Source organism: Capricornis sumatraensis, chromosome X, assembly GCF_032405125.1.
Source record: "Capricornis sumatraensis isolate serow.1 chromosome X, serow.2, whole genome shotgun sequence".
In the NCBI taxonomy this organism is placed as follows: Eukaryota; Metazoa; Chordata; class Mammalia; order Artiodactyla; family Bovidae; genus Capricornis; species Capricornis sumatraensis.
In genome coordinates this window covers 102,716,115-102,742,139 of record NC_091092.1, presented here as the reverse complement: position 1 = coordinate 102,742,139, position 26,025 = coordinate 102,716,115, and the positions used below count along the sequence as shown (strand labels likewise).

Below are 26,025 nucleotides of genomic sequence, written 5' to 3'. Positions count from 1 at the left end.
GTGTATCATATCTTTGACTTCTGTGTACAAAACATTACAGGATGATACTTAAAGGTTATCTAATCACAAAATTATTACATTTTAGCTTCCCTAGATTACATTCAGCCATAGGTTAAAAAGGTAAAAACTTAAAATGAATTTGTTTCTAATTGTGGAAGTTTAGAGACCACTTATATCATACCTTGATTTAACAATATTTACTTAACTATTCTAATAGTAAGATGTTAAGGGAATGGGGGTTATCATTTTTGTCATTGAACCTAGGATTTTGTTTGTTTTGTCTTAGGTATGATGCATTATGTATTCTCCTTCGTCACAGCAAGAATGTGCGATTTTGGTTTGCTCATAATGTCCTTTTTAATGTTTCAAATCGCTTCTCTGAATACCTTCTGGAGTGCCCCAGTGCAGAAGTAAGAGGTGCATTTGCAAAACTGATAGTTTTTATTGCACATTTTTCCTTGCAAGATGGGCCATGTCCTTCGCCTTTTGCATCTCCAGGACCTTCTAGTCAGGTAATTGCCCAGTTTACTTCTAATGATTAAATGCTTACACATGAATTCTGTTTCCTGGAAGCTGAAGCCACACATATGTGCATCTGTTTGAGATGTTTACCTAACAGATATGCATGAGCATGTAATAACCATGTGATCTGATGCCTCAGTGTCTATGAGTTCCATTAAAAAGTACTTCCCAGCAGTGACTAGTGACTATTGGCTCTGTAAAACTTAACAGAATTTTCTGTTAATTCGGTTACATTCAGTGGCTTAGTTATACACTTACTGTTATATGTTATACATGAATTTTAATTCATCCCCTTTCCTAAAAAAGCAACCCTTTTAAAATAGTTCCTTGTGTGATCAGTCCGTCCAGAAATTTCTGCCTATATTTAACATGTCTATGTGCATCTTCCTTTTTTATGCAAAGAGAATTATGTCGTACCTGCATCTTGTTGCTGGAAAACAACCAATGTTTTCATGTTTTACAGGCTTATGACAACTTAAGCCTGAGTGATCACTTACTAAGAGCAGTATTAAATCTGCTGAGAAGAGAAGTTTCAGAGCATGGGCGTCATTTACAGCAGTATTTCAACCTGTTTGTAATGTATGCCAATTTAGGTAAGAATTTAAATTTTCATAATTCTGCTTTAATGTATTAAGTAATGAAATCATTTAAGTCAAGTGATGAAATATAACCTGGTCTAAAATAGAAGTGTTTCATAAAACCTACTATGAATTTTATCTGAAACTTTTTGCTATACTTTATACCTTGTACTTTATTTATGCATGTGTCTTATCTCTGCTCAGACACAGGTCAGAATCTGTATCTTAATCATATTTTTATCTCCTAAAGCAGTGGTGCTAGACCTGGTTTTTTGAAAATACTGATTACTAGGCCCCATCCCAAACCAATGGAATAAGAATTCTCAGAACTAACACAAGGAATCCACATTTTCAAAAGGTCCCAGATGATTGTGTAGTATTCACCATGTTTGGGTGAAGGATTTAGTCTATACTTTTGTTGAAGTAAATGGAAAAAGTTTTGTTGAAGTAAATGAAATTAAAGGTTGGAGATAATATAAATATTCACTTAAATTGCCTGTTATTTATGTTAAATTCTATACCCAAACATGACTGTCATTCCAGGTTTTGTGTGTCACTTACTAATCACCAGTGATCCCTGACTCTTCTAACACAGCAATATTCTACTTTGTATTTGTCTTCTTTTCCCTTACCTCCCCGTACTAAAGACTTGTTTATATTGATGAAAAGAGCTGTTTGAATCTAGGGATTTCAAATAAGGGATTGTGGACTTGTATTTATTATACTTCTTGGAACATGGCAGTAAATAAAACTGTTACTTTCTAATGGGGTATAGAAGCGAATTAAAGGGTACTTGCCATAAAATATGTGACAATAATGGGGAAAATACAGCGTGCTGTGGAAGTACATCAGTAGGGGTACCTGACCAGATTTGGGGAGTGTGTGGGACTTAATGCAGAATGTAGGAATTGGTTGAATTTTTCCATCCAGAGTGAACAGCAGGTGCAGAGACTTGGAAGTATATTCAGCATGGCTCATTGGAGGAAATGAAAGGTTATTCAGTCTGACTAGAATTGATGTAATATGGGGATGGCAGGAGCGGTGAAGAGAATTCTCTAGTCGTGCTATTCTGTCAAGCCTTGAGAGATTCTGGACTTTATCCTGAGGGCATTGATGATCCATTATAGAATTTTGAATAGATGTGGCTTCTAGAAAGATGACCCTGGCTGCAGTGTGAAATGGATTATGGGGAGAGTAAGACTAGAGGATTTTTTCATCCTAGACCACCTGTCAACAGAAGTGTGGCTCATACTGAGAAGTTGACAGTGAAGGGGATACAAGTAGACAAATTCTAGTGCTTTTCATTAGATGTAAGGCCAGTAGGATTTGGTGATTGGATATTCAGGGAAGGGTAACGTGGAACAGATGTTAAGAATGATGCCCAGAATTCCAGCTTGCTAAACTGACCAGGTAGTAGTGCCATGTACGGAGCAGGGGAGACACAGGAAGAACATGGACAGGGAATTTGAGTCTTTGTGACACCCAAATAGAGGTGTCCAGTAGAACAGGATCTATTTGGAAATATTTTTGAATCAGCTGAATAAAAACAGCTGGAACTTGAAGCCATTAGAATGGGTTTGATCATCCAGGAAAGGCATACAGTGTGAGGATACAGCCTGACATGGGAACTTGGAGGACCATCACTGTTTAAGAGACAGGAGGAGGACTCAAATAAGAACAAGAAGAGGTAGAAAGAAAATAAGAGAGGAACCCAAGAAAGGGTGAAATGGTTACAATTTGAGAACTATTCCTTAACTTTAAACCAGAAAGACGGGCAGAAGCCAGGTAAGCATGAGTTAAAGAGCAGGCAAACGAGAAAGTAGAGGGAACGAGGTGTTAGGCGTCTTTCAAGAACCTTGGCTTAGAAGAAAGAAGAAAGGCAATTTATAAGAGAATTCTGATTTCTCCATTTTCGGCATTCATTTAGGATTGCCGTCTAGGCTGGTCCCTGAGACTCCCCAGGCCATAGAAAGTGTCCAGAGGATTGCAATGTCATAGTTACTGTTTAACCATTTAATACTTAACTCCAATTAGGTTTTTGGTTCTTTTAATTTTTTTAATAATTATTTTTTGTATTGTTATTTTTTAATAATACTCTGAATGCCAAGTAAAAGTAATCTTCTGTTCATAAAGGTTGTAGAAAAAAATAACTATTATGAAGCCCTTCCGTCCCGGTTCTTCCATAAAATTCTTCCCCTCTCTTCCTGCTTCTCCCTTCTGTACTGTAGGTGTGGCAGAGAAGACACAGCTTCTGAAATTGAGTGTACCTGCTACCTTTATGCTTGTGTCTTTAGACGAAGGTCCAGGTCCTCCAATCAAGTATCAGTATGCTGAATTAGGCAAATTATACTCGGTAGTGTCACAGCTAATCCGCTGTTGCAATGTCTCGTCAAGAATGCAGTCTTCAATCAATGGTAAAGTCAAATACTCCATTCTTTACATTGGTTTTAAAGTACTGCTGACCATAAATAGTACCTCATTAAAAGTGATTCTGAAGAAGTTTCAGTATAAAACAAGAATCTGTGAAAGTCCATGCTTTGGAATATTTTATATTTTGAGTTCTGCATGTTTTTCACATGCTTAAAAGGGAATCTTTCTATCTACTTGCTACTGAGGTTGGTATCTTGTTTATGAAGTAGTAGTGTAACAACTAACTTTTAAATAAGAAAACACCAGTATTGGTATTTAACTTTTATGTTTTATCATCTTGATATATCTGATCATTATAATGCTTCATAGTACTTTCTTTGTACTTGGGAAATGATCTATATTATTTTTTTTCTTTTAAAAAAAATGATAAAGCTATTTTCTGTAGTGAAAGCTGGATATTCTTGTGGAGAAGCCGATTAGTTTTTCATTGATGACAAATCTTTATTCTAGGTAACCCTCCTCTTCCCAATCCTTTTGGTGATCCTAATTTATCACAACCTATAATGCCAATTCAGCAGAACGTGGCAGACATTTTATTTGTGAGGACAAGTTATGTGAAGAAAATCATTGAGGACTGCAGCAACTCAGAGGAAACCGTCAAATTGCTTCGTTTTTGCTGCTGGGAGAATCCTCAGTTCTCATCTACTGTCCTCAGTGAACTTCTCTGGCAGGTTAAAGGAAAATATACGTTCATATGTCTCTATAACTTGTTGTTTTATTTTTATTATGTTTTTAAGTATACAATTACACTAGTTTTAGGTGTGCAACATAGTGATTTGATGTTTTTACACATTACAAAGGGATCACCACTGTTGCTGCTTTAAATAAGTTCTTTACCACGTTTTACGTGTTTTCAGGTGGCATATTCCTACACTTATGAACTCCGGCCCTACTTGGATCTGCTTCTGCAGATATTGCTGATTGAGGACTCCTGGCAGACTCACAGGTAGCTACCCTTTTTTTGTTTCTTGCCGAGTTCTTAGAGTAAGTGAAATTAACAGCACATTTACTTTTTTTAACCTCTTGGAAGTCTAATAATAAATGTTTTACTGTAAAACTTAAGGATGAATAAAACGGTTCCCTCTTCCCTCACAACTTTTGCCCAAGTTGCATACTTAATATACTAACCTTTTTCTTTCAGTTGGCGTTATGTTTTTTATTTGGAGGAATTTTTTGGTAGATGTTTCCATTTCATCAGTGATGCTCTAGAGTTATTTTAGGATTGGATTACGTTAGTTTTAGAATTATGTGAGAGTCCCTTCGGTAAATAAGTATAGGTGGTTCCCAATATTCATAGTATAGTTAATGATCTCTGAAAGTCAGCGTGAACACTGAGCAAGTACTAGGTCATTGCTCCCGGGGGGATATACAGAGTTAGGTTCGTGCAAGCCTCTGGGTACATTTTTTTTCAACCAATCAATATATAACCTTTTTAAAAATGTGTTCTGTTTAAAGAAATCTTATTTAATATCTATTGAAGAATTTGTTGGTAAACAATTAAGAATTTGTATAGTAGACTGCTTCCTCTCTGTCACTATAACTAAAACAGAAACCTGAAAACAAGTTCTGTAACAACAAAATGCTTAAAGAGAAATTAAAGTCTTGAGTCTTAGTGCGGATTGCAAATGCAAGAAATCATGAAATAATATTTTCAAATTATTCACCAAAATTAACAATCATAGATTTCAAAGTTAATAATATAAAAATTGAATTAAACCAGAAATCAGTTTTCCATTAAACACAAAATTTAATAGTTCCAAAACTGTAGCTGTTTATTTTGAACCCTTCTCAATATGATCAGAGGATTTAAAACTTATGAGTCAGTTGAAATGGAATCTTAAGTTTTCACTATTTTCTTTTGAAAATGTTATAAACATGTATAGCTTTAAACCAGTTAGCCATATCTTAGCCCTCATTAGAAAAAGTAATAACACTAAAGGCACATGTGCTGGTTTAAACATGGGAATTTGTTTTTTGTGTAATAAGATTGTTGTTATGATTCCCTGTCACCAGGCTTGAAAATAATTTTCTCATAGTGGGCTTTTAGTCATTCCATGAACTGTGTATTTATATAGGAGCATCTCCCATGGGCTTGGCACTGTTAGGCATTGAGGAACAAGGGAGGCAAAGATAATATTGATAAAAATGGCATTTGTAAAGGAGTTGATTCATTATCGCTTGAAAAAATTGAAGATAAAAACAGAAAATACACTGCAGTGTTTCAGATTAAATAGCAGAAAGCCCGTACGTGGTTGATTGTGTGGCCTGAGATGGTTTAACTTTGCAAAATTACAAAGCTATTTCCAAACAAAATGAATTTTATGAATGCATGTAAGTAATACAAAAAAAAAAAACTTGTCTTTTGATTTGAAACATTCTATTAAGTAAAATGTACAATGTATAAAAGGTTTTTTAAAATTACTATACAGATAATGTTTCTTTATTGAGATAAAATTCACTATTTGCTTTTTAATTCACTATTTTAACCATTTTGAAATATGCAATTCAGTGACTTTTAGTATTTTTAGTGTTGTGTAACCATTACCACTGTCTAATTCCATTCATTTTCATCACTCTGGAAGGAAAATCCAAACCCAGTTAAGCAGTCACTTCCTAGTCCTCCTATCCCCCACCCCCTGAACACCCACTCGTCTGCTTTCTGTCTCTCTAGATTTGTCTATCCATGGGCAAATACCCAGGACTTGGATATTCCGTTCATCTCATATGATCGGAATCATACAATATGTTCTTTTGTATCTGGCTTCTTTCACTTAGCATAGTTTTCAAATGTATCCATGTTAGAGTACATATCTGTAATTCATCCCTCTTCATGACTGAACAATATTCTGTTCTATGGATACATTACATTTTACATATTTGTTCATTTGTTGGTGGATATTTGGGTTTCCACCTTTTGGCTGTTGTGAATAATTCTGTTGTGAACATTCATGTACACGTTTTGTATTTTCAAAAAAACACCTGTTTTCGATTCTCTTTTTATATAGCTCAGTAGAGTTGCAGGCAGGTAATTTTTTAAATATCTTTTGAAAAATTGGAAGTATTCATAACCAGATTTACTATTTTACCCATTTCTAAGTGTACAGTGTTTTTACCATCACTGCTATCCATCCCCAGAACATTTTCATCATCCCAAACTGAAACTCTGTACCCATTATTCTTGCTTTCTCTGACTTTTGCCTATTTTGAATACCTTGTATAAGGAATCATACAATATTTGTCATTTTGGATCAGAAATAAGTTGGTTCTAGGCAGCCATATGACCTTGGGTGCAAGCCTTTTAACCTCTTTTTTTCTTATGTGTTCAAGTAATAGATCACATGACTATACCAAAGACCTTTTTTGAATGGCCCATAGTAGGCACTTGGTAAATGTTAGCTGCTATTTGATTTTAGAAGTTTTAATTTATGTTGTTCCCTTTCAGAATTCACAATGCACTTAAAGGAATCCCAGATGACCGCGATGGGCTATTTGACACAATCCAGCGCTCTAAGAATCACTATCAAAAAAGAGCATACCAGTGTATAAAATGTATGGTAGCTCTCTTTAGCAATTGTCCTGTTGCTTACCAGATTCTACAGGTGAGGGTTTTTTCTCTGTGTGTGTGTGTGTGTGTGTGTGTGTGTGTGTATAATTGTGTGGAAACTTCTGTCTGTATGTGTGTGTATAATTGTGTAGAAACCTGAATCTAAGGATTCTGTTTTAAAAGACGAGAATTATGAGAATTTGAAGTTGTCGTTTCAAGTTAACTTTGAAAAACACTGCAAAACCTTTTTACATACATGGCTTTATTTTCTTTTGAAGGGCAATGGAGATCTTAAAAGGAAGTGGACCTGGGCAGTGGAATGGCTTGGGGATGAACTTGAAAGACGACCATACACTGGCAATCCTCAATACACTTACAACAATTGGTCTCCTCCAGTGCAAAGCAATGAAACATCAAATGGTTATTTCTTGGAGAGATCACATAGTGCTAGGATGACACTTGCAAAAGCTTGTGAACTCTGTCCAGAGGAGGTAAAAAAAGCCACCAGTGTGCAGCAGATAGAAATGGAAGAAAGCAAAGTAATTCTTTACTTTATAGGGCCAGTGTTTATATATTACTGATAATGGGGGAAGAATTATGTGGAGTTTTGTTTGCTTTAATATGTATACTATATGTGGTCTTAACTTAATGAGGGAGTCGTCTTTTAAAGAAATTTTGGGGAGATTGCCTGAATCTAGTATTTCTGAGAGAAGCCAAATCAGGTTTCTTTCAGTTATTTTATCTGTAATAAAATTTGTTAGTGGGTCGGGTTTTTTTTTTAAGATTTTATTAAAAAAAAGAAAACAAAAACTGAATTTGTCTACATAATTCTTTATTTTTAAATATTTAAAATCAGGAGCCAGATGACCAAGATGCCCCAGATGAGCATGAGTCACCTCCACCTGAAGATGCCCCGTTATACCCCCACTCACCTGGATCTCAGTATCAGCAGGTATATCAGGCTTAGTTTGTGTTTTTATCCCCTAGAATTTTTATGCATTATTTATTTATAGGATGGCTAAGTTTTTTGTTGCCACTGTAAAGTAACAGGGATAATCTAGACCGGCTTTGGGGCCTGATCAAAAGAGGAATGGTTGGCATGGGGTCACAGTGTGATACGTTTGAGCTTCCCCTGTGGTGTTTCCTGGTCAAATACATGCACCCCTCTTGTACTTGGTAGATGAAGTTAGTAAAAACTATGATTATTTGTATCAATATAAAATGATAATATTTAATATAATGCATTAAGATGACATTTCCCAGTAGGCCAAGTCTACAAGTAGAGATATGAAATATGGCAGTGAAGGAAGACCCTGGATATAGCAAATGAACTGTTTGCTTACATAGCATAACCAAGACTTCAATGACAGTAAAAAATTATTGGAAAAAAGTCAGGGATTTGACAGATTTCCATGAATTTTTTTAGAAGATCAATAACTATATTTAGATGAAGAAACTTTCTAAATGAGAACGTGTCTAAGTCCCAGGTGTGACTAATTTCGATCTTTTGTGGCAGGGATTCTGGAACAAGCATTGGAATCCCCTGGTGGGGTGTTGAGGGAGGGGCACCCCAGAGTTTCTGATTCGATAGGTCTAGGAGGTGGGAGCAGAAAAATCTACTTTTCTAATGAGTTCCCAGGTGATGCTGCTGCTGGTCTGGGAACCATGCTTTCAGAACCATTATTTAAGCATTTTTACAGTTCATAGTAGAGATAGAAGCATGCTGGCTAATTAGAAGATGCATATTCAAGATATTTATTTTCCTAATAGAAATTACAGAAAGTGAAAGCCTAAAATCTTCTTGGCTTGGCTGATGGGAATGTACAGAAAAATGAGAGTTCAGGGGTTTAAAACATTAAGGACCCAAATACAGCAGGAGAAGAATTACTTCCCTCAGCCCTGAGAAAGCTCATGCTTAATCATACCTGATTAATCCATTATCTTCAATGTTGTTTTGTTTTCATTAACATCATTCTGTGTTGAGGGTTGTTGCTTATGCAGATCTCATATGATCATTTAGTCAGATTTCTTGTATAGAAGTTTCAAGGTGCTTAGAGTGAGAATGGATGTGTTCTGGCACTTTCGTGATTTTTTTTTTTTTTTTAACCACAAGCAATAATGGGCTCTGTTATCCCTTATTGGTCAGACTTGAATGTGAATAATTTGGGGCACTTTAAATCACCTTGGCCAAAGAATTACACCTACGCTGCTCTTGGGGCTTTGAGGCTGTCTTTTTTGGTTTCAAACCAGTGTTCGTCATCATTAGCCCAAGCGTATTCCCTTGTTAAGTCCCAGGAATAAAAAGAAATGTTTACATTTCCATAGACTTCAGCCTGTGGTCTTTAAAGTTGAAGTTCACTCTATTAAGTTTTAACATGCAGATCTTGTCTCCCCTCCCAGAATAACCATGTGCATGGACAGCCGTACACAGGCCCTGCGGCGCATCACATGAACAACCCCCAGAGAACTGGCCAGCGAGCACAAGAGAATTACGAAGGCAGTGAAGACGTGCCCCCACCCCAGACGAAGGACCAGTGAATGCACATGATTAGCTGGCTCCATCAAGACTGTGCACCCAGGCCTTACAGTCCAACCTTTTTCTGTGTCTGGCTAATATTTAAAACTAGAAAAAACTATTCCTAATCAATATGGAGTGGAAAGTTTATTCACTGTCTTATCTGCAGAAATTTGCTGTCAATATATAACTCGCCTGCAGTGGAAAGTGTATAGTGTTTTGTAATAAATGGCCTGATGCTAATGTGTAAATGGCAAAGGTGTATATAGTATATTAATGTCTGACTGTTAATTCTTAAGCAAGACTTTTTTCTTGATGAGACTCACAGATCTACAAAACCTACAAAAGTTAATTTTCTTGTTATACCCATTGCACTCTGCAACCAGTGTTGCCTGCCTGATGGCAGTTGGATCAGCTCCTTTACAAAAACAAATAAACCAACAGCAACAAACCAGAGCCCATCCATGTCAGCCACACCAATAGTTTCATGTTAATTCTTTGCCACTGGAGTCAGTTTTATTATGAGCAATGTAAGGCTGGTAACCTTTAAATTATTTGGTTGATGTGGAAAATTGGTGATGTAACATTGTTTCTAGATCTTTTTCATTGCCTTTTTATTCTGATGTTAGGTTAATCACTTTGAAGCTATAGTTATGCTGTAACATTTAGCATGGCTTCACACCAGGTTAGTGTAGCCAATGAGGGAAAAATTACCATAATGACAGCAGTTGTCCCAGTGTGACAGCTGTATTGCTCAGAGCTTTTCCTTCTTACACCTAGAATATAAAATAGAAAAACAAGGGGAGAAGTGTGATAAACAGGTGGATTTCAGTTACACATATGTTGCTTACATCTTAATGTTTGACAATTCAATCTCTGGGTGGGATAAAGAAACTTTAAGTGTCAGTAATGGGAATTTTAAAAGATTTAAAACAAATATGCAAAAATTTGCTATGCCAGGATGCTCAGAGCATAATAGAAGACTGTATTTGGTGTGCTTGTTTTGTTTCTTTTGTAGAGCTTACTAGGAGAACCTTCTAAAACTTGCCTTCTGCTGGATCCCAGTGAAGCGGAGGTCATCAGAAACCCACAGTACTTGGAATACCATTGCACCAAGATGTTTGCTGAGCTGCTGCTCAGTCACAGTTTTACTTGAAAGCAAGAGTTGTCCTAGCTCCTTCTCCATTATTCCAAAAATTTTCATGTTTGAAGCAGGGTCTAATTAAAAAGAAAACTGGTTAATATAATTGAGGTATCAATATCAGAATAAACATTTAAGATGATAAATTCATCAGTTAATACTGTATTTAAAAGAGAATTGGTAACTTGAATGTGTGTAATTTTTTGGAACCTGTCTAAAAACCAAATACCCCTGCAAACAGATACAGTCCACCCTATTCTATTTAAATATTTTGCTGTTTTATTTTATAGAAATTATTTTGCTGAATTCACAAATAGAATTTGATTTAAGAAGAACTTTTTGTCCTGTGGTGTGTTTTGGGGTTTTTTGTTGTTGTTGTTACTTTTTTTTTTTAAGGACTGGATATTAAGGTTAATTCTGTGCATAGCACACCTAGACATGACCCTGAAGTCAGGAGTTCAGTCACATTGAGTTTTTGTGCACAGAAAGATTTGACCTTTGGCCCTTGACTAAAGATTTAAGAGAAAAACAGGATGTTGACACTGTAAAAGTTTCCTAACATAATCAATCTTGTACTTTTTGTATGTTTTTTATATACATGTATATTTAATGAGCACAAGCTTGGTTGTATTTTTTACAATTCAGTTAATAGGCAAATGTTTTGTCAAAAAGGCTATAGTTGGAATTGAACAAAGCAGAAACAAAATTGAGAATGTGTTATTTTGTGATTAAAGGGGGCAGGTATTTAAGAAGAAGCTTTGGGTATCTTATTTGCAGTACTCTGTAGTCAGTCTGTGCTTCTCGGTTTTCTGTAACATTAGGAAAATTTGACACCAGATAGAGCCTCTTTTTACCTTAAGTATATTACATACGAGTTTAAGTGTGAGCCAAAGTCATACACACTATCTGCACTTCCAATTGGTAACTTGAATTTAGAAGTTCCTCAATTCCAAGTTTCCTTAACAATGAGCAAAAATAGGTTAAATTTATTTGAACAACTTGCTATCATAAATTACACCATCTAACCATCTGAGGTGATTTGTGTGTCTTCTGGTCCTTAACAAAAGTATGTAATATACTTAATTTAAAAACGAATGACTTCTAGATGTGAAAACTTGACATTTTAAAAGGCTGTGAATTTTTCTCCTTGGAGGGAGATCCCACCTTGGCTGCTTTGAGGGCTTGTGAATCCTTTCCCCCTCCACTTGAGGAAGGAGTGGTCTGTGCTGTGATCAGGATCTAGGGAAAGTGAATGGAAAGAGTTACTTTTGTTTGTTTGTGCAAATTATTTTCTCTATTTAACTCTTAAGCAAGCATTAATGTATAACTGAAAATTTTAAGATGCATGTTATTGTAAGAGCAACATAGCAGTGATATTGAGGTCTTTTTCTGAACACAAATGGCACATTTTAAACTTCAAGTCTTCAAAGTGCCTACAGATTATTTAATTCTCCCTCAAGTGATTTCTTGAGCCATATATATATTTCCCACTTTAAATGTTTGTTGCAGAATCACTAGTCTTCCTTTCAGAGAAGTACCCCTGAAAATTCTAAATGGCATGGTTACTTTTTAGGAGACAGTAGAATCTGTTAACATAAAGACTGAAGATATTTGCATTGTTAATCTCTGTGAACAAGGGCTTTGCCCTATTGGATCTAAGTATTTCATTGCACAACTTGGCAAAAACCATACTGCTGCTGTTTCTAAGCCCTCTACCAACCAAATTTTCATGTTCAGCATTGTCAAGGCAGAAATAAGAACATCCTCATATTTGGGATTTTTGTCTTCATTGATTTTTCTCTCAATGATGATTTCCCAGCCTTGTCTTTCAGCTGTTATGTGTACAAATTTAGAATTATGAAAATGTTTTCTATTTTTTTCATGATTAACTTTTATTAGTGAATGATAACAATTTAAGTATTTAACCCTAGTAGTGGGTTAAAAAGATGAGGAGCCTTTTTTATTTGAATTACATTTATAAATGAAAGCAAGTCTGTGAATACTCAGATGACTACTCCAAAATAGTTCCATTTTTTCTTATTTTTCCAGCTGGAACTCTTACTTTGCTGAATCTTGTGGTTAATTTTGGTGGATATATCCTGCCTTATTTAGAATTATAACTGGATTTTTTAAAATTGCCTTTTCATAAGTGCCCAATTTTGGTCTCTAGTTTGAAGGTATTACATACTGCCGAGAAAGTAAACACTGCTCCTCTCCCTCCAGTTTTTGTGTTACTGATTTTAAAACAAACGTTGAGTACTGGTTTCCTAGTGGGGCTCAACTAAAATAGGGCCTGCGCCTATGTGAGTGTTTAGTGTTTGAAAATAAGGTTTTGGGTGTGGTAAATCACTACGGAAGTGCTAAATGTATTAACAACTTGCTGCCGATTGTATTTACAATTATTTTAGATTATTTTACGTCTGCAGAAATGTAGCACTTTTCCTCCGAATTTATAGGTTTAAGAAAAAAAGGGGAAAGGTGCACCATGTTTTAAACTTGCAAATGAGTGAAAAAAATTTTTTGCATTTTGAAATCCAGATTCCTAAAAGGAAATCTCACCACCCAGATCACATACTTCTCAGCCTTTTACAAGCCAACAGACTGAAGATTGTCCACAGTTCCTAAGATTTAGCACATATACAAAAATAAAACTTTATAAATTAAATTTCGGTTTCCCCTTTTATTTATTAAAACAAGATTTTCTAAATGGAAGGTAAATTAGAGGTATAATTGATCTGAAGGGAACTTTAAAAGGAAAATGTAAGTAGAGGGATGCAGCCCTTAATTTGCATCTTCACATCTAAGCCTTTCAAATGAGATTGTGGTCTAACTATTGACAACCCTTCATTCTAAAACCAAGATTGGTCAAACACTCGGTTTCAAAGTTCACGTAAATCAGCCATAAAGCAGGTCACATATTTGAGGGGTGTTCAGTCGTGTCCAACTCTTTGTGACCCCATGAATCGCAGCACACCAGGCCTCCCCGTCCATCACCAACTCCTGGAGTTTACCCAGACTCATGTCCATCCAGTCGGTGATGCCATCCAGCCATCTAATCCTTTGTCGTCCCCTTCTCCTGCTCCCAATCCCTCACAGCATCAGGGTCTTTTCCAGTGAGTCATCTCTTCACATGAGGTGGCCAAAGTATTGGGAGTTTCAGCTTTAGCATCAGTCCTTCCAATGAACACCCAGGACTGATCTCCTTTAGGATGGACTGGTAGGATCTCCTTGCAGGCCAATGGACTCTCAAGAGTCTTTTCCAACACCACAGTTCAAAAGCATCAATTCATCGGCGCTCAGCTTTCTTCACAGTCCAACTCACATCCATACGTGACCACTGGAAAAACCATAGCCTTGACTAGATGGACCTTTGTTGGCAAAGTAATTAATGGCTCTGCTTTTCATTATGCTATCTAGGTTGGTCATAACTTTCCTTCCAAGGAGTAAGCGTCTTTTAATTTCATGGCTGCAGTCACCATCTCTAATGATTTTGGAGCCCCAAAAAATAAAGTCTGACACTGTTTCCCCATCTATTTGCCATGAAGTGATGGGACCAGATGCCATGATCTTCATTTTCTGAATGTTGAGCTTTAAGCCAATTTTTTCACTCTCCTCTTTAACTTTCATCAGGAGGCTTTTTAGTTCTTCACTTTCTGCCATAAGGGTGGTGTCATCTGCATATCTGAGGTTATTGATATTTCTCCCAGCAATATTGATTCCAGCTTGTGCTTCTTCCAGCCCAGTGTTTCTCATGATGTGTTACTAGAAGTGAAAATTCACTTGTCTAACAAATTCCATCTGCTCTGCTTTCTAGTATCTGAAATTCTTTGTTGCCATGTTCCAAAGAAATACGACTTCCGTAGAAACCTGTTGGTACTTCCCTTGAGTTACTGCAAGCATTACTGCTGAAGAAAGAGACAGCCCTAATTTTCATCAAACTTTGTTTTTTAAAAAAGAGAACCAGAAGATGACTAAATCTGGTATTCTGCAGTTTGGAAAACTAGTTGGATTAAGCTGTTTGACTTTTTAAGTATTTTTAGACACATGAACACATCTAACAATGAAAATATATATGGCCACCAATATTTTGAACTGCTTCATTGTAATCTGATGATTTGCAGGTAGGTGGAAAATGGATAGTATTTCTACCTCAAAGCTTAAAGTTAGGGTGATAGCAAAGGCTTTATTAATAATTCATTTGCTTTAGGACCTAAATTCTCAAGGGAAATGTTCTTAAACTATACTAAAAACTTTCCTCCACAAAACAAATTACAGACCCACATAAAAATCAGTTGATTATTTTAAAGATATTCCACTGAAATGTACACAGCTCAAGAGTAAAGTGGGAATGCTTTTACTTGTCATGTGAAAACAGAAGGTTGTCTCACTTTGCTCTATCAGCATTTATCTAAAAATAGAAGTTTTTCATTGTGGTGGGCTTTTTTCACGTAAATGACAGTTCAAACACCAGCTGCCCCAGCCTCAACTTCCCTTCAACCACCTCCTGCCCCAGAGGGAGCCCAGTGGGGACCACCCTACAAAATTGAAGTCTACTCATTTCCTATTTGTTTTCAATTGTATAGATGTAAAACTATTCAAAACAGATGCTTTGGACACTGGAATGTTTTTCCCCAAGTCCTCCGGAGCGGCGGGGAGGGGGGGGGGGGGCGCTCACATGAGGATTCGACGTGTATTCTTTGAGTTGCCATCTAGTTCTTCCCCAGCCATTAAAACACTGGGTACATCTTTGGAATCCAGAAATAGATAATCTGGTGCTCTTAAGTGGGACTGAGAAGGAAGTGTTAACATTGTGAAGGCTGGCAGTGTCTTACTATGCATGCCCCATGACTGTCAGCAAGGAATAGTGTCTTGGGGCACCAAGGAGATACAGGTTGACCCTTCGTAATCCTTTTCCCAAAGGTCTCTCTGTTTAGGATGTGCCCCTGAAGGGTTCTTGATGTAAATTAGTGTGTTCTGTTGGGTGAATAGGGAAACAGCTTCTCCAGGCTGTGTGTTTAAAGTCAAAAATCTAGAAGGTTATTACTACTGAAAATTTTCATCAGTAGTGCTAGTAGTTAGTTCTTCCAGTCATCTACTTTCAGAATGTCTTAAGCATTTAGTATAAATACTTTCTTAGCAAAATGGGCCTAATGTGGATTCCTACAAGGCTGTGTTAACCATATCTTCCTTAGGAAGTCTGACTAGGTCAGAGGCTAAGACCATGAATGTATTACACTAAAGAGATTTAAAAGCTAAAGTTACTGAGTCAGATTTAAATCCCAAGCTCTTGGGTTGTAGTTAGCCTTCTCTATTGCCCCAAGGTTGAGATTAATTAAAAGCCGAAAACCAAAAATTGAGATTTGCGGGCTTCCCTGGTGACTCACCTGCCTGCCAGTGAAGGAGACATGGGTTTGATCCCTGGTCCAGGAAGATTCCACATGCCTGGACGCCAAAAAACAGCCCACGCAGCACAGCTACTGAGCCCGTGCTCCTCAACAAGAAGAGGGGCCAGCACAATGAGAGACCCACACACCACAACTACAGAGTGGCCCCCACTCGCTGCAACTAGAACAAAGCCCGCGGAGCAACAGAGACCCAGCACAGCCAAAGCAATTGAAAAAAACTTCAGATGTGCAGTAAAATATGAAAAGATTTGCCTTTCTAATTTACTGAAGCTTGGATTAGTTAACTGTAACTAGTAATGTAAGTGGTGGATAAATCGGATGTTGGGTTTTTGTTTAGCACTTACCCACTCAGCATCAGACACTTGAAGTAGGCTTCTTACACTGAGATTACCAGACACTCCATTCTTACAGGGAAAAGGTTCCAATATACTGTTTTGAAAGGAATGCAGGCCAGAGTAGAATGCAGTAAGTGTTGAAAAAACCTTACACTTTGATAAACCATACATTTGATAAAGGAGAAATGGCTATAGGATGTCCCTCTCATTGTGTTTTTGTCTGTAGAAAAGCATGGTGCCAAGTAACCAAAAGCAGCACTTAACATTTTCAGACGCTTTTCTGCAGTGATAATTTATCAATATGCAATTCACATTTAAGTTTGTAATTGCTATTCCTCTGACAAAGTGTGACAGGCAATAGTCATTACAAAACCCATTTGAAGCTGAAAAGACTGATAGCTTATATCATAGAGAAGCTGGTTTAACTCTAGAATGTTTAACACTTTAAACACATTTAAACACTTTCTTTACAGTCAAGAATGAACTGAAAATGTAATGCTAGAACCAAAGACGTACATGTCATACCTGAATCTCCTAAATACTCAAGTTCAGTGTCAGGTTGGGTTGAAGTGAAAGTCACTCAGTCGTGTCCGACTGCAACCCCATGGACTATACAGTCCATGGAGTTCTCCAGGCCAGAATACTGGAGTAGGTAGCCTTTCCCTGCTCCAGGGGATCTTCCCAACCCAGGTCGCCCTCATTGCAGCCAGATTCTTTACCAGCTGAGCCACAAGGGAAAACAAAGTTGGTTTGAAAGCAGGTGTTAAAATCTGGCCTTCTAAATTTGGCTAATGACTAAGGGGGTAAAAAAAGTACGGTTTTTTGGTGTATTCTGAATTTGTTCATGGATGTATTAAATCTGAAACATAGTGTTACATTTTGAGCCTAGGTTATAAGAGGAAATACAGCTGCCTAAAATAATACCCCGTATTTTAAATTATGCTTTACATCAACTGCAGTAGTCCTTTTCCATGCGTTTAGTGTGAGCTCTCATTGAAGAACAGCGTTAGTTAATTTGATGTGAGGTTACAACTTTGAAAACTGAAATATGCCTTTTACTTTTTCTCTTAGTTCTGATTTGAAAATAAGTACATTTGAATGGCAAGTCACCCCAGTATTCTTGCCTGGGAAATTCTATGGGCAGTGGAGCCTGGCGGGTTACCATCCATGGGATTGCAAAGAGTCGGACACAACCAAGCGTGCACACACATTCTGAAAAGCTATATATACTCACACATTTCTGGTAGCTCAGATGAGGGGTTTCTTGTAGCCAATTCTTGGGATGAGAAGATGCTAACATGCCCTCAAGAACATAGACCCCTGGGGAAAAGAAAATGACACGTCATATTTCCAAGGGACAGTTGGATGTCCCCTGCCCCAGTACCACTCGCAGCCATTTCCTCTGCCCTAAAGTATGGATGCCACAGACCCCAGTAATGACTTCAGTCCCACACCAAACAGAAGAGGTGGTCTATGCGCTGTGTTCTTGCCCACTCAAATAGCAATGCCTAGAACAAGGCCGCCGGACTTTCTGTGTGGTTCTCAACTTGGATCTCAACTATAAACATTCTCCTCTGTGAAAAAATAGAGCGCTTTTTTAAAAAGCTTGTTTATTCATATTAAACCCAACCATGGAGATTTAAAGACTCACCTCCTTATAACCCTTTTGGAAATGGTCTGAATTTAAAGTGCACCTGGGTAGCTGCAGGGCAGGGACTTTCCTCCTGTGCATTTCAGTCTGGTCTTTGTTAAAAGGAGTTTTCATCCGAAGTTAATTTTGCTGTAACGGTCACTCTGAAGAACTACTTAGTACTGCAAACAGGTTATGGGCCCTGAAGAAATAAATGAATGTAAAGAAAGGAGATGAGAGTGCTTATCAGAGCAGATGGAAGCGCGAGTGCTGCATGTCAAGCACACTTCTCACTCAAAGGCAAACTCTTAGGATAATGCGTTCAATTGCACCGTCTTGCATTGCTCTCCTGGGCGTCCCAGGTGGCGCTAGTGGTAAAGAACCCGCCTGCCAGTGAAGGAGACAATAGACACAGGTTCGATCCCAGAATCGGGAAGATCCCCTGGAGAAGGGCATGGCTACCCACTCAACTATGCTTGCCTGGGAAATCCCATGTACAGAGGAGTCTAGCAGGCTACAGTCCATGGAGTCACAAAGAGTTGAACATGACTTAGCAAGTAAACAATAACAACAGTTGCTCCCTTGATTTGAATATGGGGATTGGGTCCCAAGTGCATCCCTCATAAGCTCTGGTCATCAAATGCAGTCATTAATCCTGAGTGTAAAGTCATTTGCGGTTCGCTCCAGAGAAATGCTAGGGTCAGCATGTCCTTGCTGGGGGTTTTCAGATGTACTTGCTTGTGCCTTTTATAAGAAAAGCCAGCTTTCTTTATAGTCATTGCAACCTTCAAGTTTAAAGAAAGGCAACCAGTCAAACCTTTCAGTTTTGATTTAAATCAAAAAACTAAGTTTAGGATTCCTGTAAATAAAATCCTATGTGGAGCTTGGTTACCTGGATAGGTGGACGCAGCCCAAAGTGGTTTGTTTACATTGTTGGCTTTTGGGTTGCTTGTTCATATTTACTTTTTCTTTAACATTCAGATTTTGAATATATACACATTTAAGGAATATTATTTTGTCCAACTCTGGCCACTTTCTTTGTGACTGCTTGCTAAGTCACTTCAATCCTGTTCGACTCTTTGTGACCCCATGGACTGTAGCCCGCCAGGCTCCCCATCCATGGTGATTCTCCAGGCAAGAAAACTGGAGTGGGCTGCCATGCCCTCCTCCAGGGGATCTTCCCAACCCAGGGATCGAACCCACATCTCTTATGTCTCCTGCATTGGCAGACAGGTTCTTTACCACTAGCGCCACCTGGGAAGCCCTTATTTCTTTGTATTTGCTTGAATTAGTTTGCACTGCAAATGATCGAGGGACTTCCCTGATGGTCCAATGGTTAAGACTGCACTTCTACTGCAGGGGAACCCACATGCCACATGGTACAGTCAAACGAACAAACAAAAACTCTCTGCTGTTCTAATGTTCCTATAGACTTGAATTTGCTACCCTTTTTCCAATGTGATGAATTCAAGGAACCAGCAAGTGCTGCAGTGGCCCCTAGGAAAGGTCTGGAGCCAGACAAAAGAGCAGGGACACCTCACATGAGTACCGCTGGTCACGAGGTCTCCAGTTCTGCTCTTTTAATAAGCCTGTCCACATCAGTGAAGTTGCAAACAAGTCAGAGGATAGGAGAACTTTACACTGAGAAGAAGGGAATCTTCTTTCGCTACCTACTGAAATGTATGCAAGACGTTGTTGGACACATGACCGGTATCCCAGGAATATGGATGCAGCACACGATCATGACAGGTGCTGAAGAAATACACGATGATCCCTGCAAGCTTGGGCTAAGAACCCGCCCAGCCCAAAGCGGGCCAGCCTCACACTCACAGTCCCAAACACAGTCTGGACAGCCAGGGCTGGAGGGCCCTTCCAACATGGAAGTGCTTCTCACCTGTTAGAGGATCGATCTTAAAATTTTTTAAAGAAAAGAGAAAAACCCAGCCTAGTCTTAGCTGTTGTGAGGAAAACAAACCGTAAAATATGCTTGCTAGCAAGCCATACTGGAGAAGGCAATGGCACCCCACTCCAGTGTTCTTCCCTCGAGAATCCCAGGGACAGGGGAGCCTGGTGGGCTGCACTTTTCACTTTGATGCATTGGAGAAGGAAATGGCAACCCACTCCAGTGTTCTTGCCTGGAGAATCCCAGGGAAAGGGGAGCCTGGTGGGCTGCCATCTATGGGGTTGCACAGAGTTGGACATGACTGAAGTGACTTAGCAGCAGCAGCAGCAAGCCATACAGAGTCATAGAATTGTCCTGGTTTTGATTTTTTAGGTTTAGCTACCTCGACCAAGCTGCTGCCAAATAGCAAAGAGAGCTATTTAATTTCACTTCCTTGTTTTCTTGCTCATGGAGGATGGGGGTAGTGGTGAAGGTGGGGTAGTGGTAAAGAATCTGCCTGCCAATGAAGGAGACGCAAGAGACTTGGGTTCGATCCTTGGGTTGGGAAGATGCCCTGGAAGGGGAAATGGTAACCCACTCTAGTATTCTTGCCTGGAGAATCCCACAGACAGAGGAGCCTGGCGGGCTACAGTCCACAGGGTCACAAAAGTCGGACATGACTGAGCCGCTGAGCACAGATTGAGCAAAAGGGAGGGATGTCACGTGTGCCACTGGGGCAAAAGTGTCAACAAGTGACCTTGTGCACATGTAAGTACACATATGTGGACTTAAACTCACTACCTTTAAAACAATCATTTTGAGTGAATGTGGCAGAATTCCCTAGTGGTCCAGTGGTCAGAATTCCATGCTTCCATGGCTGAAGGCCTGGGTTCAATCCCTAGTCAGGGAACTAAGGTCTCACTATCTGCAGCCAAAAAATAAATTTAAAAAAAGTTAATTAATTAAATAAAACTAAAAAATTTCTGAGTGAGCCTGGGAAAAGAAACTTGAAGCTAAACACGAGGACAAGCAAAAGAAATTTTATATACAATTCTATAATATCCAATCATACTGGGGAAAAGATGCTATTGTCAAGCTGAACTGCCCTAAACCTGGCAGAATTAAAGTTCCAGATTGAAAAGGAAATTTCATGTATATTGAAAGGCCATTTATAGACCGTGTTGTAATCCAAAATCTAACCTATTAAAGTTTAAAAGTTTGGCTTTAAAACTGCACAAGGATCTATGTGTCGTCAAATTGAGTTCTGACCTAGTTTTCACAAACAGACTAAAAAGAAACCCTTTTGTTACTCTAGCAAGACCAACAATTTAGGTTATTATAGTTAGATTAAAAGGACCCAATGATAGATACACACTAAAAACCAACCACCCCATAGCGTAGGTTAACACAATTTGGATATACATAGGATTAGAAGTATTATGGGTTTCCCAGCCTGCCAATGCAGGAGACCTAAGAGATGCACGTTTGATCCCCAGGTCAGGAAGATCCCCTGAAGGAGGGCAAGCAAACTCACTCCAGTATTCTTGCCTGGAGATTCCTATGAACAGAGGGGCCTGGCGGGCTACAGTCCATAGGGTCACAAAGAGTCGGACACAGCTGAAGCAACCTAACACACACGCGTAAGTATTATAATACTTATAAGTATCAACTGAATGACCTTTGCAAGGTAGTGGTGCTTCAAAGCTGTTCTAAGGGCCAACGCTGGACTGGCTGAATGAGAAACATCTGGGGAGCTTTTTAAAGGACCCTAATTTCTGGGTCCCACCCCTGAAAACTGAGTATAGGCGTAGTGGGCCCAGGACTCTGAAACATTTTTTTTTTTAATTTTTATTTTTACTTTATTTTACTTTACAATACTGTATTGGTTTTGCCATACATTGACATGAATCCACCACGGGTGTACATGCGTTCCCAAACATGAACCCCCCTCCCATCTCCCCCCCCATAACATCTCTCTGGGTCATCCGCGTGCACCAGCCCCAAGCATGCTGTATCCTGCGTCGGACATAGACTGGCGATTCGATTCTTACATGATAGTATACATGTTACAATGCCATTCTCCCAAATCATCCCACCCTCTCCCTCTCCCTCTGAGTCCAAAAGTCCGTTATACACATCTGTGTCTTTTTTGCTGTCTTGCATACAGGGTCATCATTGCCATCTTTCTAAATTCCATATATATGTGTTAGTATACTATACTGGTGTTTTTCTTTCTGGCTTACTTCACTCTATATAATCGGCTCCAATTTCATCCATCTCATCAGAACTGATTCAAATGTATTCTTTTTAACGGCTGAGTAATACTCCATTGTGTATATGTACCACTGCTTTCTTATCCATTCATCTGCTGATGGACATCTAGGTTGTTTCCATGTCCTGGCTATTATAAACAGTGCTGCGATGAACATTGGGGTACATGTGTCTCTTTCAATTCTGGTTTCCTCAGTGTGTATGCCCAGCAGTGGGATTGCTGGGTCATAAGGTAGTTCTATCTGCAATTTTTAAAGGAATCTCCACACTGTTCTCCAAAGTGGCTGTACTAGTTTGCATTCCCATCAACAGTGTAGGAGGGTTCCCTTTTCTCCACACCCTCTCCAGCATTTATTGCTTGCAGATTTTTGGATCGCAGCCATTCTGACTGGTGTGAAGTGGTACCTCATTGTGGTTTTGATTTGCATTTCTCTAATAATGAGTGATGTTGAGCATCTTTTCATGTATTTGTTAGCCATCTGTATGTCTTCTTTGGAGAAATGTCTATTTAGTTCTTTGGCCCATTTTTTGATTGGGTCGTTTATTTTTCTGGAATTGAGCTGCATAAGTTGCTTGTATATTTTCGAGATTAGTTGTTTGTCAGTTGCTTCATTTGCTATTATTTTCTCCCATTCAGAAGGCTGTCTTTTCACCTTGCTTATATTTTCCTTTGTTGTGCAGAAGCTTTTAATTTTAATTAGATCCCATTTGTTTATTTTTGCTTTTATTGCCAGTATTCTGGGAGGTGGATCATAGAGGATCCTGCTGTGATTTATGTCGGAGAGTGTTTTGCCTATGTTCTCCTCTAGGAGTTTTATAGTTTCTGGTCTTACATTTAGATCTTTAATCCATTTTGAGTTTATTTTTGTGTGTGGTGTTTGAAACATTTTTTAAAGTTCCACATATAACTGCAGTCAGGTTTGAAAACCATTTCCAGAGTGCACTGTTGTTCTTTAAAAAAAAAAAAAAAGGGAGGGGGGGTTGCCAAACTTTAAAACTATAGACAAGTAGACAAACACCCAGGTACCTATTACTGGCATATTTGCTTCAAGTATTATTTTCATTAAAAGCATCAAGTGTTACAATAAAGCCCCTGAGTCCCCCCACCCCCATCCTCAGCCCCATTCCCCTCCTCCATTTAGAAGCCATCATGGTCTTGACTCAGCGAGTGTCCCTCAGGCACTGTTTGTGCCAGGTGGCTGTGCAGGAGCCACAGCAACTCGCCCCTGGGCACCTCACAGGGTTTCTCTAGAGAAGGAGCAGGGAGAATCTTCCCTAAAGAACCCCAAGGAAAAAAAAAAGGATTTAGTAAATTCAGAAACATTGGCAATGCAGTGTGTGAACAAAACAACCGTAGTGTAGTATCTTGTAGGCAAAGGTGTCAAAAGTCAAAAGTGGTGAAGGGATTCTGGGTTAGAAATGGCTTTCCCCACCAACTGTAAGGCCGTGGGATATCACATGACTGCTGATGGAAGAAGGTTTCAGGTATTGAGGTATGGAGAAGTCATTCTGGCTTAGACATAATCTAACTCGAATCTCATGCTAAACAAACAGCCTGTTTGTCGCCTATGAAACATATATTGTATATCTGCTTTAATTATTGAAGAAAAGGGTGCATTGACCAGAAGTAAGAAAGTTCGTGTTAAAAAATAAAGATTATGGACATCCCAGGATGTCCAGTGGTTAAGACTCCATGCTTCCAATGCAGGGGGCCCGGGTTCGATCCCTGGCAGGGGAACTAAGATCCCACATGCTGTGTGGCAGACAAAAAGTAAAAATTAAGTAAGATAATAATAATAATAATATAAGATTAAATGCTCCCCTTCCTGGGACACCAATGGTGGTGCTCCTTCAACGATAAGACTCCCTTCCCAGATGCCAAGGCCATACTGACTCACTCTGTATGTGCTGATCTGTTTTTTCAAACCTTGCAGGAATGTATCCCTGACTTGTTTAATGTTCTTCGTTCTGATGAGCTATATTAATAAAACTGCGCTGAAAACCAAGCTTCTCTAGAGCTTTTTCTCAGAGTCATCTGAGAGGCTGTCTCTCGGGCTATAATCTTCAGTTTGGCTCAAATAAAACCTATTATAGACTGTTTATTGATTATTTTCATCAACATTGCCTTCCCCCATTTTGAAAAGACAAGATTTCTAGCCACCTGATTTTTCTTCACCTGGGGGAAGAGCCCCATGGGCAAGAAGAGAATGGTTTCTTTGTCACCTGTTCCTTTCAGGAAAGGAAAATACTGAGCCTCAGCTTTGCAACAAGGAGCTTTGATTCTGCCCAAGACAATTCCTCTAGCTGAACGCCTGTAAGCCCAGCAGCCCGACTCTGCAGTATTCCCCAAACCGATACTGACAAACGAGATAGCACTTTAACCATCTGCTCTAGTTGCTGCATTTTGCCTCTGGTGTTTATAAACCTGCTTTCATGAAAATCAAAAACAAAGCCCAGAGTTTAGCAGAAAAGTATGGCTGGGTGAGCAGCCAAGAGCAATTTCCACCTCGGAAAGAAACACAACTTAATTTATTTTTAGCCAAGATGTTTTGGAAACGTGTGATTTGCTTCAGAGAAAGAAATGTAATGTGCTCTGGTGTTGCTCAGGCGCCCCTCCTTTTGAAAGAAAAGCAAGAAAATGTGGGGGTGTGGCAACGTTGAGGGGGTACTTTTCTGTTTAAATTTGGCTTTGTTGCTGAAATTAGCACAAAGGATATTCTGGAACATTGGCCCATGCAGTTCACCAAGTGATTCCTGGTAATGCTTGGGGGACGATATTCATAAATGACCAATGGCAGTTAGCTTTCCTCTGTGTTCGCTTTGGAAAAACCCAGTGGGGATTTTTCCTTATTGATTTGCTAAGTGATATCACAAGATCACATTATATTTATTTGCTTTTTTCTACAGAATAGGACAACATGAACAGATTGGATTATTTCATTCTCTGAAAGCAGGACAGCCCTAATCTTCAGCATCATATGAGTTATCATGCACGGGAAGAAATTTCAGCTCAAAAAGCTTAAATGACTTTTTCTGGGGTTCCTCCGAGAGAGAAAAATGAGAAATCGTTTTATTTGTATTAAACTATTTGTCAAATGAATAAAGCAAACAGGAGGTAGCTTTGTGAAACTACCCCAGTTATGGATGGTGCTGACGGCTGGGGCTCCTGCATCGTGACTTGACTGGAATCCATCAGCATTTAATAATGAAGTGTTTCATCTGTGGGACTGGGAACCAAAATACATGGTTTTATCTCTTTGGAGAGATAGCTAGCATTTCCTGACTGTTGTTATTGTTCATTCACCAAGCCGTGTCCAACTCTTTGTGACCCCATGGACTGCAGCACGTCAGGCTTCAGTCCTTCACTCTCTCCCTGAGTTTGCCCAAACTCATGTCCATTGAGTCAGTGATGCCATCCAACCATCTCATCTGCTGTCGCCTCTTCTCCTCTTCCTGACTGTGCCTGATATTATTTGTTGATCAATTCTACCCCCCACCCCATGATTAATGTTACATACCCAGAGGAGGGAATATTGAAGATGTTTTTGTCCAGAAACAAGTCACACCTGGGAGACCTGGGTTCAATCCCTGGGTTGGCAAAATCCCTGTAGAAGAGAACAGCTACCCACTCCAGTATTCTGGCCTGGAGAATTCCATGGACTGTATAGCCCATGGGGTCACAAACAGTCAGACACAACTGAGTGACTTTCACTTTCAAATGGTAAGAAGTGTTATATATCTATTTTTAATATTTTTATTTTTGGCTGTGCTG

General features: G+C 38.9%; 1 protein-coding gene across 4 annotated transcripts in view; it reads left to right on the top strand.

Moving 5' to 3' along the window:
• The window catches only part of USP9X (ubiquitin specific peptidase 9 X-linked), an 83,342-nt gene extending 69,994 nt beyond the window's left edge, over positions 1 to 13,348 (top strand). For 2 of the 4 annotated variants that reach the window (XM_068962842.1, XM_068962841.1), the window contains exons 36-44: positions 287 to 512; positions 986 to 1,115; positions 3,329 to 3,514; positions 3,981 to 4,201; positions 4,388 to 4,476; positions 6,973 to 7,129; positions 7,353 to 7,565; positions 7,931 to 8,026; positions 9,475 to 13,348. In XM_068962842.1, coding sequence (XP_068818943.1) covers positions 287 to 512; positions 986 to 1,115; positions 3,329 to 3,514; positions 3,981 to 4,201; positions 4,388 to 4,476; positions 6,973 to 7,129; positions 7,353 to 7,565; positions 7,931 to 8,026; positions 9,475 to 9,612 — 1,456 coding nt within the window. In that variant the 3' untranslated portion in view covers positions 9,613 to 13,348. Of the gene's footprint in view, positions 1 to 286; positions 513 to 985; positions 1,116 to 3,328; positions 3,515 to 3,980; positions 4,202 to 4,387; positions 4,477 to 6,972; positions 7,130 to 7,352; positions 7,614 to 7,930; positions 8,027 to 9,474 lie in introns of all 4 variants that reach the window. The other 2 variants (XM_068962840.1, XM_068962839.1) reach the window with 1 other exon arrangement.
• Positions 13,349 to 26,025: the final 12,677 nt, after the last annotated feature.